This window comes from Bombina bombina, chromosome 4 (genome assembly GCF_027579735.1).
Source record: "Bombina bombina isolate aBomBom1 chromosome 4, aBomBom1.pri, whole genome shotgun sequence".
In the NCBI taxonomy this organism is placed as follows: domain Eukaryota; kingdom Metazoa; phylum Chordata; class Amphibia; order Anura; family Bombinatoridae; genus Bombina; species Bombina bombina.
In genome coordinates, this window is record NC_069502.1 from 1,235,935,564 (window position 1) to 1,235,950,533 (window position 14,970).

Here is a 14,970-nt window from a genome sequence, read left to right on the forward strand (position 1 = left end):
CCTGAGCGCTTGTAAGTATTCAGTCTGATTAGATCAGCGTATGATATCACCCTGAGCACTTGTAAGTATTCAGTCTGATTAGATCAGCGCATGATGTCACCCTGAGCACTTGTAAGTATTCAGTCTGATTAGATCAGCGTATGATATCACCCTGAGCGCTTGTAAGTATTCAGTCTGATTAGATCAGCGTATGATATCACCCTGAGCACTTGTAAGTATTCAGTCTGATTAGATCAGCGCATGATGTCACCCTGAGTGCTTGTAAGTATTCAGTCTGATTAGATCAGCGCATGATGTCACCCTGAGCGCTTGTAAGTATTCAGTCTGATTAGATCAGCGTATGATATCACCCTGAGCGCTTGTAAGTATTCAGTCTGATTAGATCAGCGCATGATGTCACCCTGAGCACTTGTAAGTATTCAGTCTGATTAGATCAGCGCATGATGTCACACTGAGCGCTTGTAAGTATTCAGTCTGATTAGATCAGCGTATGATATCACCCTGAGCGCTTGTAAGTATTCAGTCTGATTAGATCAGCGTATGATATCACCCTGAGCGCTTGTAAGTATTCAGTCTGATTAGATCAGCGTATGATATCACCCTGAGCGCTTGTAAGTATTCAGTCTGATTAGATCAGCGCATGATGTCACCCTGAGCGCTTGTAAGTATTCAGTCTGATTAGATCAGCGCATGATGTCACACTGAGCGCTTGTAAGTATTCAGTCTGATTAGATCAGCGTATGATGTCACCCTGAGCGCTTGTAAGTATTCAGTCTGATTAGATCAGCGCATGATGTCACCCTGAGCACTTGTAAGTATTCAGTCTGATTAGATCAGCGCATGATGTCATCCTGAGCGCTTGTAAGTATTCAGTCTGATTAGATCAGCGTATGATATCACCCTGAGCACTTGTAAGTATTCAGTCTGATTAGATCAGCGCATGATGTCACCCTGAGCACTTGTAAGTATTCAGTCTGATTAGATCAGCGCATGATGTCACCCTGAGCACTTGTAAGTATTCAGTCTGATTAGATCAGCGTATGATATCACCCTGAGCGCTTGTAAGTATTCAGTCTGATTAGATCAGCGTATGATATCATCCTGAGCGCTTGTAAGTATTCAGTCTGATTAGATCAGCGCATGATGTCACCCTGAGCGCTTGTAAGTATTCAGTCTGATTAGATCAGCGTATGATATCATCCTGAGCGCTTGTAAGTATTCAGTCTGATTAGATCAGCGCATGATGTCACCCTGAGCGCTTGTAAGTATTCAGTCTGATTAGATCAGCGCATGATGTCATCCTGAGCGCTTGTAAGTATTCAGTCTGATTAGATCAGCGCATGATGTCATCCTGAGCGCTTGTAAGTATTCAGTCTGATTAGATCAGCGCATGATGTCACCCTGAGCACTTGTAAGTATTCAGTCTGATTAGATCAGCGCATGATGTCATCCTGAGCGCTTGTAAGTATTCAGTCTGATTAGATCAGCGCATGATGTCACCCTAAACGCTTGTAAGTATTCAGTCTGATTAGATCAGCGCATGATATCACCCTAAACGCTTGTAAGTATTCAGTCTGATTAGATCAGCGCATGATATCACCCTAAACGCTTGTAAGTATTCAGTCTGATTAGATCAGCGCATGATATCACCCTAAACGCTTGTAAGTATTCAGTCTGATTAGATCAGCGCATGATATCACCCTAAACGCTTGTAAGTATTCAGTCTGATTAGATCAGCGCATGATATCACCCTAAACGCTTGTAAGTATTCAGTCTGATTAGATCAGCGCATGATGTCACCCTGAGCGCTTGTAAGTATTCAGTCTGATTAGATCAGCGCATGATGTCACCCTGAGCGCTTGTAAGTATTCAGAATAGATGTTTCGTACAAATGGCTGATTCATACATGCACACACTCACAAGCATGCACACACGTGGACACATATATGCACTCACACCAAGAACGCATACATACATGCACTCACACACACACGTGCAAGCATACATGCACTCACACGTTAACGCATATATGCGCACACACATACATGCACACGCACAGATGTACTCACAGACATGCATGCATATACACAAAAGCACGCATACATGCACTCACACACATACGTGCACGCATACACGCACACGTATACATGCACTCACACACATGCATGCATACACTCACACGGGCACTCATACATGCACACACACACTCATGCACACATACATGCTCTCACACACACGTGAACGCATATGCACACACAGGTGTGCTCACTCAGACACTCACACATACATCTGGTACCTGGTGTATATTTCCACAGGTCCTGAAAGTGACGGTTGAGACGAGCATTATATCCTCCAAATATGTAGAGCTCTCCACGGTAGGCAACTGTAACAGCAAAACAAGACTATGACACATGCAGCAGTGATGCAGCATCCCAGGAGACCATGTGCTCACTTACATGCTGAATGGCTGCGTCTGCCCTCGGGTGCAGGAGAGGCCTGGGGAAGTTCCAGCCAATTCTCAGTCAGCAGGTCAAATGCACGGATTCGATTACAGTAAATCTCGTTGTTAGAGTGGAAAGGACCAGAACGATCTGCGCGGCCACCAAACACAAACATCTTGTTGCCAATCACTGTGGCCGAGTGAAAATCTCTCCAACGAGCAGGAGATCCCTAGAGTGGGACCCCGAGATGATTTTAGTGCAGGAAACAGGCCGCGGCACAGCCAAACACAACTCTATACGCCTCTCTGCAGACTTGAAATAAACTAGTTTTTAATACACTGCTATTTCTTTTCAGTAGCCAAACTCCACCTCACTACTTCCCATGCAGGAGCCATAGCGTTACTAAAGTACAACCAGCTAGTCACTCTCATTTATTTTTTTTATAATTTTATTTTTTATTAAAGAATAAACTTGTTAATAACAACAGTAGTTTCATCAATTTCTGGTACAATCATAAGACCAACAAAAAGGTAATCATCTCAACAGTGAAATAATCTTAAGTGCATAGATTAGTGCAATACATTAGTCATAGGTAATACTCAGACATCTCTATGGCAAAGAGAAGTCAGCCGAATAATAGTTTTAGAAACATTTCTTCCAGTAACCTTAGTGCGCATCTCCAGGCGGGGGGAGTAGCTTCAGAAGGAATAAGTTAAGAAGAGGATAGGAGAAAGGGCGGGGGTAGCAGGTCGCATATCGTGGGGAGAAGATAGGAGGGGGGTGGAGGGGGTAGAAAAGGAAGGGGAGTACAAGCCAGAGTGTAAGAATAAGAGGGGGCATTTGAGGGTCTTTAGTTTGGTGTTAGTGTAACATCAAATTGTAGGATTAAGTTGCACTAGTGAGGGTGTCTAAGGGTCGCATCGGGACCGCAGGTTTGCCCACTGTCTCCCCGATAGCTAAACCAGGGTTCCCATATCTGCCAATAGAGGTCTTCCTTATCTATACTAAAGTAAAAGCCTTGTTCCATCTTGGCATATATCTGTATTATGGAGGTGACAGCTGTTATATCTGGGGGTTGGGACTGCTTCCATGCTCTTGCTATCGCCAGTTTCGTGGCCGCGAGAATAAAGATTATCAGCTTAGCCAGAGAAGTCGGGACACTTCGTGGGAACATGTGTAGCAAAGCGATTTCAGGAGTGAGTGAGATATTCAGCCCCAGAGCGGAGCAAATGTTAGATATTTGGTCCCATATGAGTTTTAGTTTTGGGCCACCATATGTGTACATCAGAACCTCTCAGTCCGCATTCTCTCCAACAGAGAGGGGATGATGTAGGAAACATCTGCGAGGGTCTGGAAGGGTTATAATACCACTTCAGGAACAGTTTCATGTAGGGTGTTTGCACAGTCTTCTTAGTTAGCGTCATAGCTATATGCAGGTCCTTGTCCATGATTGGTCTGGATAAGTCTCCTTCCCAGGCTCTAATTTGCCAAGATCTGTCCTTGTTCGTGGGCGTCTGTAGCAAATTATAGTGAAATGATATAAGTCTAGGGGTCTTAACTTGGAGCAGCCACAGTTTTTCCCAGTTGGTCAGGGTTCTATTAGAATCTTTAGGGAATCCCCAAGATAACAAGAAGGCATATAGCCTAGAATACTAAAAAGTGGCCCATGGGGGGGGGGGGGTCTTGGAGGACAGTGCCTATATTGTTCGGGGTGAGCAGATTGCCCAAGGGGTATAAGTGGGAAACCAGTCTCAATTCCCACTCACTCCATTGTAGCGCATGTGTATCAGGTAGGGTCGCAAGTAAAGCTGGGAGGGAGTGTATAGGAGAAGGATGTGGGGCGACCTCAGGTCGATTCCTAAGATTATGCCAAGCCTTTAGATTTTCCCTAACAATGACATTTTTGATTCCCAGAGAGTCTAGCCGGTAGTCAGGGACCCAAGGCAAGTCAGCTAAGCCCAAACCCGCGGGGAGGTCGAAAGCTTCTATGACTTTCCATCCTTGTGATTTTGCTTTGTCCGCCCATGCCGAGAAATGAGAGAGCTTGGCAGCTTCATAGTAGCTGCGTATGCTAGGCATAGCTACCCCTCCCTGTTCATATCTTTTCTGGAGTATTTTCGCTGCAATGCGAGGTTTGGACTTGCCCTAGTCACTCTCATTTTGTTTGCTGTGTGTTATCTAACCACTCTGCCGAGGCCAGTTAAAGACAGACATCGCGGAGTAAGAGTCAGATGTCGCAGGTCATGGGTCATTGTCACAGGTTATGGGTCAAACCCAAGAAAAAGGGACAAAATAAAGAATACTACACATAATTAAACATAGAACTATATTATGCGGGTACTGTGCCTTTAGTGGGATACAGAACTACACAGGTTATAAGAGCATGTGAGGTGCAACAAATAACCATATCCCCTTGCCCCCCAGTTACCTACCACCCATGCACCCATTAGCATTACTCACCTTGGTGTTTATAAGGGTCCACGTCATGGTTTTTGTGTCCAGTTTATGGATATCATTAGAAAAACAGTCAGCCTGAAACAAGGGCAAGAGAGATGAGCGGTCAATGACTTTGTACACAACAGATGGATAGGCAAATACATGGTATCTGTTTAAACCATTTGCAGGACTATATACTTATCTAGCGCCGCAGAGCGACAAAGATACACAAATGCCATCTGTTATCCATATCACAGTGAACCAAATAAACGTTTCATGTATGAGAAAGTGTGGAGCAAGTTGTAGCTAATACAGCTGTGTACTTCATACTAATCCTCACTGGCTCATAGGTAACCATCAGCCAATGAGAATAAGCAGGAAGTGACCATCAGCCAATGAGTATTAGCAATAAGTTCCCACCAGCAGGAAGTGACCATCAGCCAATGAGCATTTGCAACAAGTTCCCACCAGCAGGAAGCGCCCATCAGCCAATGAGTATCAGCATGAAGTGACCATCAGCCAATGAGTATTAGCAACAAGTTCCCACCAGCAGGAAGCGCCCATCAGCCAATGAGCATTTGCAACAAGTTCCCACCAGCAGGAAGCGCCCATCAGCCAATGAGCATTTGCAACAAGTTCCCACCAGCAGGAAGCGCCCATCAGCCAATGAGCATTTGCAACAAGTTCCCACCAGCAGGAAGCGCCCATCAGCCAATGAGCATTTGCAACAAGTTCCCACCAGCAGGAAGCGCCCATCAGCCAATGAGTATCAGCAGGAAGTGCCCATCAGCCAATGAGTATTAGCAACAAGTTCCCACCAGCAGGAAGCGCCCATCAGCCAATGAGCATTTGCAACAAGTTCCCACCAGCAGGAAGCGCCCATCAGCCAATGAGCATTTGCAACAAGTTCCCACCAGCAGGAAGCGCCCATCAGCCAATGAGCATTTGCAACAAGTTCCCACCAGCAGGAAGCGCCCATCAGCCAATGAGTATCAGCAGGAAGTGCCCATCAGCCAATGAGTATTAGCAATAAGTTCCCACTAGCAGGAAGTGCCCATCAGCCAATGAGTATCAGCAGGAAGTGCCCATCAGCCAATGAGTATCAGCAGGAAGTGCCCATCAGCCAATGAGTATTAGCAATAAGTTCCCACTAGCAGGAAGTGCCCATCAGCCAATGAGTATCAGCAGGAAGTGCCCATCAGCCAATGAGTATCAGCAGGAAGTGCCCATCAGCCAATGAGTATCAGCAGGAAGCGCCCATCAGCCAATGAGTATCAGCAGGAAGTGCCCATCAGCCAATGAGTATTAGCAATAAGTTCCCACTAGCAGGAAGTGCCCATCAGCCAATGAGTATTAGCAACAAGTTCCCACTAGCATGAAGTGCCCATCAGCCAATGAGCACTAGGAGGTTAGCAGGAAGTACCCATTAACTAACGAGCATAAGCAAGAAGAGCCCATCAGCAGAAAGTGCCCATCAGCCAATGAGCATTATCAGAAAGTGCCCATCAACCAATGAAAATTAGCAGGAAGTGCCCATCAACCAATGAGAATTAGCAGGAAGTGCCCATCAGCAGGAATTAACCATTAGCCAATGAGTATTAGCAGGAAGTTCCCACCAGCAGGAAGTGCCCATCAACCAATAAGCATTATCAGGAAGTGCCCATCAACCAACGAGCATTATAAGATAGTGCCCATCAACCAATGAGAATTAGCAGGAAGTGCCCATCACCCAATTAGAATTAGCAGGAAGTGCCCATCAACCAACGAGAATTAGCAGGAAGTGCCCATCACCCAATTAGAATTAGCAGGAAGTGCCCATCAACCAACGATAATTAGCAGGAAGTGCCCATCAACTAACGAGAATTAGCAGGAAGTGCCCATCACCCAATTAGAATTAGCAGGAAGTGCCCATCAACCAACGAGAATTAGCAGGAAGTGCCCATCAACCAACGAGAATTAGCAGGAAGTGCCCATCACCCAATTAGAATTAGCAGGAAGTGCCCATCAACCAACGAGAATTAGCAGGAAGTGCCCATCAACTAACGAGAATTAGCAGGAAGTGCCCATCAACCAACGAGGAACTAACAAGCAACTGAATTAAAACATAGCTTTTAATAATGTATTCTAAAATGGGTGTAGAATTTAAAACCATGGACGGAGTAGTTTTGTAATAATAACCCTTACTATTCGTAATTCAAATGGGCCTTTGCGGTAAAATTGCTGTTATGGGTCTTATGTTTAGCTTATATGCAACTATATGATATATTTCTATTGCACTTGTTTCCTATTCCTGTTGTCTCTCTGCTAAGATCATGGCTTCTGTACACTAATGCCTTGTACTACTGACCATTACCTGCATACAGTGTGTACTACTGACCATTACCTGCATACAGTGTGTACTACTGACCATTACCTGTATAGAGTGTGTACTACTGACCATTACCTGCATACAGTGTGTACTACTGACCATTACCTGTATACAGTGTGTACTACTGACCGTTACCTGCATACAGTGTGTACTACTGACCGTTACCTGCATACAGTGTGTACTACTGACCGTTACCTGCATACAGTGTGTACTACTGACCGTTACCTGCATACAGTGTGTACTACTGACCATTACCTGTATACAGTGTGTACTACTGACCATTACCTGCATACAGTGTGTACTACTGACCATTACCTGCATACAGTGTGTACTACTGACCATTACCAGCATACAGTGTGTACTACTGACCGTTACCTGCATACAGTGTGTACTACTGACCGTTACCTGCATACAGTGTGTACTACTGACCGTTACCTGCATACAGTGTGTACTACTGACCATTACCAGCATACAGTGTGTACTACTGACCATTACCAGCATACAGTGTGTAATACTGACCATTACCTGCATACAGTGTGTACTACTGGTCATTAATTACCTTCATACAGTGTGTACTACTGACCATTATCTGCTTACAGTGTGTACTACTGACCATTACCTGTATACAGTGTGTACTACTGACCGTTACCTGCATACAGTATGTACTACTGACCATTACCTGCATACAGTGTGTACTACTGGTCATTAATTACCTTCATACAGTGTGTACTACTGACCATTATCTGCATACAGTGTGTACTACTGACCATTACCTGTATACAGTGTGTACTACTGACCGTTACCTGCATACAGTATGTACTACTGACCATTATCTGTATACAGTGTGTACTACTGACCGTTACCTGCATACAGTGTGTACTACTGACCATTACCTGCATACAGTGTGTACTACTGACCATTACCTGTATACAGTGTGTACTACTGACCATTACCTGCATACAGTGTGTACTACTGACCATTACCTGCATACAGTGTGTACTACTGACAATTACCTGCATACAGTGTGTACTACTGACCATTAGCAGCATACAGTGTGTACTACTGACCATTAGCAGCATACAGTGTGTACTACTGGTCATTACCTGCATACAGTGTGTACTGCTGTCCATTACCTGCATACAGCGTGTACTACTGACCATTATCTGCATACAGTGTGTACTACTGACCATTACCTGTATACAGTGTGTACTACTGACCATTATCTGCATACAGCGTGTACTACTGACCATTATCTGCATACAGTGTGTACTACTGACCATTACCTGTATACAGTGTGTACTACTGACCATTACCTGTATACAGCGTGTACTACTGACCATTACCTGCATACAGTGTGTACTACTGACCATTACCTGCATACAGTGTGTACTACTGACCATTACCTGTATACAGTGTGTACTACTGACCGTTACCTGCATACAGTGTGTACTACTGACCATTACCTGCATACAGTGTGTACTACTGACCATTATCTGCATACAGTGTGTACTACTGACCATTACCTGTATACAGTGTGTACTACTGACCATTACCTGTATACAGTGTGTACTACTGACCATTACCTGCATACAGTGTCATATATGAAAGATATATATTTGGCATCTGCAAGCAAGAAGAAGGTGAAGCAATAGACAACTTTGTCACACGGCTAAGAGAAAAAGCTGCAAGCTGTGAGTATGGCTCTCTGAGAGATGAACTTATTCGTGACAAAATAGTTCTAGGTATTAATAGTGAAAGCACACGCCGCCGCCTATTGAGGGAATATTTAAATCTACACGTGTGACGCAGACTATTGAGGGAACATGATATAAACCTACACGTGTGACGCTGACTATTGAGGGAACATGATATAAACCTACACGTGTGCCGCCTCTGCCTATTGAGGGAACATGATATAAACCTACACGTGTGCCGCCGCTGCCTATTGAGGGGAACATGATATAAACCTACACGTGTGCCGCTGCTGCCTATTGAGGGAACATGATATAAACCTACACGTGTGTCGCCTCTGCCTATTGAGGGGAACATGATATAAACCTACACGTGTGTCGCCTCTGCCTATTGAGGGGAACATGATATAAACCTACACGTGTGCCGCCTCTGACTATTGAGGGAACATGATATAAACCTACACGTGTGCCGCCTCTGCCTATTGAGGGAACATGATATAAACCTACACGTGTGCCGTCGCCTATTGAGGGAACATGATATAAACCTACACGTATACCGCTGCCTATTGAGGGAACATGATATAAACCTACACGTGTGCCGCTGCTGCCTATTGAGGGAACATGATATAAACCTACACGTGTGCCGCCTCTGACTATTGAGGGAACATGATATAAACCTACACGTGTGACACCGCTGCCTATTGAGGGAACATGATATTAACCTACACGTGTGCCGCCGCCGCATATTGAGGAAACATGATATAAACCTACACGTGTGCCGTCGCCTATTGAGGGAACATGATATAAACCTACACGTGTGCCGCCTCTGCCTATTGAGGGAACATGATATAAACCTACACGTGTGACGCTGCCTATTGAGGGAACATGATATAAACCTACACGTGTGTCGCCTCTGCCTATTGAGGGAACATGATATAAACCTACATGTGTGCCGCCTCTGCCTATTGAGGGAACATGATATAAACCTACACGTGTGTCGCCTCTGCCTATTGAGGGAACATGATATAAACCTACATGTGTGCCGCCTCTGCCTATTGAGGGAACATGATATAAACCTACACGTGTGCCGCCTCTGCCTATTGAGGGAACATGATATAAACCTACACGTCTGCCGCCTCTGCCTATTGAGGGAACATGATATAAACCTACACGTGTGCCGCCTCTGCCTATTGAGGGAACATGATATAAACCTACACGTGTGCCGCCTCTGCCTATTGAGGGAACATGATATAAACCTACACTTGTGCCGCCGCCTATTGAGGGAACATGATATAAACCTACAAACAGCAATTGAGATATGTCGCACTGCAGAATTTACTGACAAACATTACAGGGTCGGTTCCAGAACGAATTAAATGGGGGGGCATTTTTTTTTCACGAGGGGGCACACATTTAAAAAGCATGTATGAGAGTCAAAATAAGAGCAGACCTACTGTGGCAGTCCAGGGGTTATATTTATCAGATCTCCTCTCTGGCTGTGCAGGAGCTAGATTTGTTTATATTTCTGAAAGTGCAGCGGTTACATGTGTCATATCTCAAGGAGTATAGGGGTTACATTTATAAGATGTATGGCAGTGCCGCAGCAGTTACATTTACCAGATTTATGGCAGTGCAGGGGTTATATGTGTCATATCCCAGGAATGTCTCCCACATATGACACAGCCAGTTGTGTAGCTCTACCAATGGGAACCAGAAAGGATGAAAGCAAACGCCCAAAGTGAAACTTAAGCCTTTATTTGGAAAAGTTACAATCCAGGAGGGAAGGCACACAAGGAAATTCAGCATACGCGTTTCGGCTGCACGCCGTAATCACTACTGATAAAAACATTACACACATGTGCATTTATAAAGGGTGTACTCAACAGCCATTGGTAAACAAAGAACACACCCACTATGATGATCTTATGTTAAATTATGTGCCTAATCTATGCAAACCTAGAACAATTAACCCCTAAATACCGGTACTGCTGAAGATTAAAAGTGATAATAATTCATATGCATTATTCATAGGCTAACTTACTAGTCAAAAAATATATATATATATATGTACAATTGAAATGCCTGTTTAGATAAACACATATCGATGTTATGCAACAACAATGTGTTACAAATGCCTTAGATACATGCAAATACACAGTGATGAGGCAAAAAACTTTGAAGTGATAGATGGTAAATTGAGAATATGTATCAAACATGAATATAAATAAGAATATGAAAACATTTAAACATAATCATTCACATGTGCATAAAGTGCCTCCTTATGACATTACACATGTGATATAATAATTATAAATTTAATTTTAACATATGTAAGTAAGCAAAATTGCACATGTGAATACTTCCATGTAATATAAATATAATCCGATTATCTATGAGGCTCTGACCAACTCAATTTACGTGCTCAATATATAGTGAACAAAACATAAATATGAGCACTCACGAGCATTATTCCCAGAAGTTTATGAGATTATACTCTGCATTAAGCCCCAGAGGAATTTTGGTGGAAAGTTTAAAGATCCAGAGCATTTCACGTTTCTCCAACAGTCTCTGTCTGCCCCCACCCCTCTTAGGATAGGGAATGTGATCTATGGCCAACCACCTGAAGGATGATGCATCTTTCTGGTGTACATGTGCAAAATGTTGCACTATGGGTGAGGTAGATTTGCCCACATTAATAGTGGACAAATGTTCCCTAATTCTGGACCTGATGTCTCTTGTGGCGAGACCCACATATTGAACGTGGCACAGAACACAGGTTATTAGGTATATCACATGATGCAATGTGCAGTTTAGGCAGTAATTTATGTCATATGTTTTTTGTGTCACCGTTGAAGTAAAGGTGTCGGCTATGACGATGTGGTCACAGGCCTTGCACCTATTGCTCCCGCATCTGTACATTCCTCTGTTAGTTAACCAGGAACTTCCAGATGGTTGGGGATTAGCCAAAACTTTGGGAGATAAGAAGTTCCCTAAGGTTTTGTTCCGACGGTAGGAACACCTCATACCCTCTGAGACACATTCCACCAATTTGTCGTCTGCTACCAGAAGCTTAAAGTGTTTCTTCACTATGTTGCAAATGGACTGGTAGTCAGAACTATAGTCAGTCACAAATGTCAACTCTCTATTATCACATTGGGTAACTTTGCTTACTTTTTTGACCTCTAGTAGGGATGTACGATCAACTGCTTTAACTTCTCTGACAGCTCTATTCAGTACTCGTTTGGGGTAGCCACGTTTGGTCAAACGTTCTAAAAGGTCCTCTTGGTGTTCCTTGAATGTCTCATTGGTGGAACAGTTCCTCTTAGCTCTAATGAGCTGACCCTTGGCTATGGAATATGTCACGTTCTTAGGGTGACAGCTACGACCATGAAGTACTGAATTCCCAGAAATAGGCTTTCTGTAAATACTGCTCTCTATGGTGCCAGCTTCAGTCCCCAGCTGCCTTGTTGTTAGATTGGCGCACACCTATACAATAGGATTTGCTTGCATGTCCCATTACACTGAACTTACATATTTGCCTGTGCAAGCGACTTTTAAATTCTTTGTGTGCCATTTTGCTCACACTCACTATGGAAACACATCTTTAGAGTGAGCTATATAGTATCCTTTGTATATTGGAGCTTTGACATCTTGTGCAGTCGACCCCATAGAGGGGCACTTGTTACAGCATTGATAATTAACACGCCAATCAGCCCTTTCTTATCTCACATTTTTTCTGGTTTTTCTCTTCACCTGTGCCATAGGCAGCACAGTGAGATATCAGTATTGGGCTTTTTGGGAAGGACTTTCTCACCAAACTATCATGGAGGAGACACAATGTTATTCCCTTTTACCGGTGACTAGCAGAGATGAACCTGTTACTGAATTGGCTAGAATATTTTCTACTAGCAAATCTGATTTTGCCTTAAAGGGACAGTCTACACCAGAATGTTTACTGTTTTAAAAGATAGATAATCCCTTTATTACCCATTTCCCAGTTTTGCATAACCAACACAATTATAATAATATACTTGTAACCTCTGTGATTATCGTGTATCTAAGCCTCTGCAAACTGCCCCTTTTTTCAGTTCTTTTGACAGACTTGCAGTCTAGCCAATCAGTGCCTGCTCCCAGATTACTTCACGTGCACGAGCACAGTGTTATCTATATGAAATATGTGAACTAACACCCTCTAGTGGTGAAAAACTGTTAAAATGCAATCTGAAAGAGGTGGGCTTCAAGGTCTAAGAAATAAGCATATGAACCTCCTAGGTTAAGCTTTCAAATAAGAATACCAAGAGAACAAAACAAAATTGGTGATAAAAGTAAATTGGAAAATTGTTTAAAATTACATGCTCTATCTGAATCATGAAAGTTTATTTTGGACTAGACTGTCCCTTTAAGTAATTTGTTTCAAGACATGGATAAACTTTGCATTAAAGAGACAAAATTACAGTGGGATATTTGGACATTGAATAAATACATAGACCTCAAAATGATACCTAGAGGTCTGAGGATATCCAAGTATCCCACTTTTGAAGTGGATGACACTGACTTTATTGATTCTTGGAACATTATTTTGGATGAATGCTCTAACAGACTTATGATTTTATTGGTTGTTTACAAATCTAAATTGCTAAGTAATGTCAGAGATGAGATTAACACAATCCAAATAGAATTGAATAAACGTAAATTAGAGGTAGATTACCAAAGATTTGATGGGGTTCTCAAAAAATCAGTTGAGGAGACTAGAAATGTAGTGATGAATATTAAACACACTAAGTATTTACGGGATCAAACCAATTACGATACAAATACTGTCCATGTTTGGAATAGGACCCAGAGATTTACTACACGTAGACACCATAATAGAAGTAGGAGTCGGGGCAGATCCCGCAATAGAAAACAGGGACATAGATCTAACAGTGGGCCCAGAGTTACCTTTTCAGACAGTGATGTAGATTCAAGAGATGATAGACATTATGTAGATAGCAATCACAGTATCGGGGTTTCTGGCATATTAAAAAATACACATGATAATCCCTCACATAGTGGGGCCACTGGAACTAATGACACTACTAGTCTACCAGCAAGATCTAAAGAACCTAACAAATATAATGCCTCTATGGGGGCTAACTATATTCCAGACACTGCCCCTAATTGTGCTGGTTCCTCTGGTATGTCTAATTCTCACACCATATCTAATAGTCAGCTGGAGCAGGTTTTTCCAGTGAACCCGAGGAAACTTCAAGGGGGAGGGGACACTCACTCTCATACACAACAGAACAGGTATCCTCTGAGGGGCCCCAAACCGATCAACAAGTACAAACCATCAGTGTGATCAACTTATCTAGTTTTGTTCTCACTGAATCTCAAACCAGGCTATTAAGTCTTGGTCTTGGCTTTGTGCCAGTTACCAGGTTCAATCTTTACAAGACAATGCTTGATGTAAACAAACTAGTGAGAAACATCACACTGAAAAAACATTTCTCTGATTGTAATGGTAACTCTTCTCATAATCAGGGTGCCTCATTAAAACTACAAGTACCAAGAGTCAATTTGAATACTGAGTTTTCTTTTGCAGAGACATGTGATGTCATTTCTATGGACAACTTAGCTAGAGAGGGCCAAAGTAGCCAGACTGAGAACCTGATTATAAAACATGGAGGCTTTAAGCAACCATCTACGTTCTATCCTGTCCACAGCAGGGGTCCCCTTGTCAAGAAATTTTATAACCGAGTTGAGAAAGATTTACGGTTACTGGCGGTTAAAACAAATAATCCGTCAGATGAAAATCTCTCCAGGGCTGAGAGATCAGCCTTAGAGGAATTATATAACAACAAAGACATTGTGATTAAGGCTGCCGACAAGGGGGGCTCTGTTGTGGTACAGGATAGGACTACATATAGGAATGAGGCCTTGCGCCAACTCACTGATACCTCGCAGTACACAGTGCTCACCTCCAATCCGACGAGACGGTACCAGCGGGAACTTATGCCCCTTCTGGATGATGGTTTTGAAGCAGGTTTTTTTG

The 14,970-nt window shown here is 43.1% G+C and overlaps 1 protein-coding gene across 1 annotated transcript in view; it reads right to left on the bottom strand.

Annotated features, from left to right (window-relative positions):
- The window catches only part of KLHDC3 (kelch domain containing 3), a 97,710-nt gene that overhangs the window by 41,815 nt on the left and 40,925 nt on the right, over positions 1-14,970 (bottom strand). Inside the window, exons 4-6 of the mRNA XM_053712786.1 lie at positions 4,902-4,973; positions 2,457-2,670; positions 2,297-2,383 (exon numbers count right to left, since the gene is read on the bottom strand). Of these exons, the coding sequence (XP_053568761.1) occupies positions 2,297-2,383; positions 2,457-2,670; positions 4,902-4,973 (373 nt within the window). The remainder of the gene's footprint in view (positions 1-2,296; positions 2,384-2,456; positions 2,671-4,901; positions 4,974-14,970) is intronic.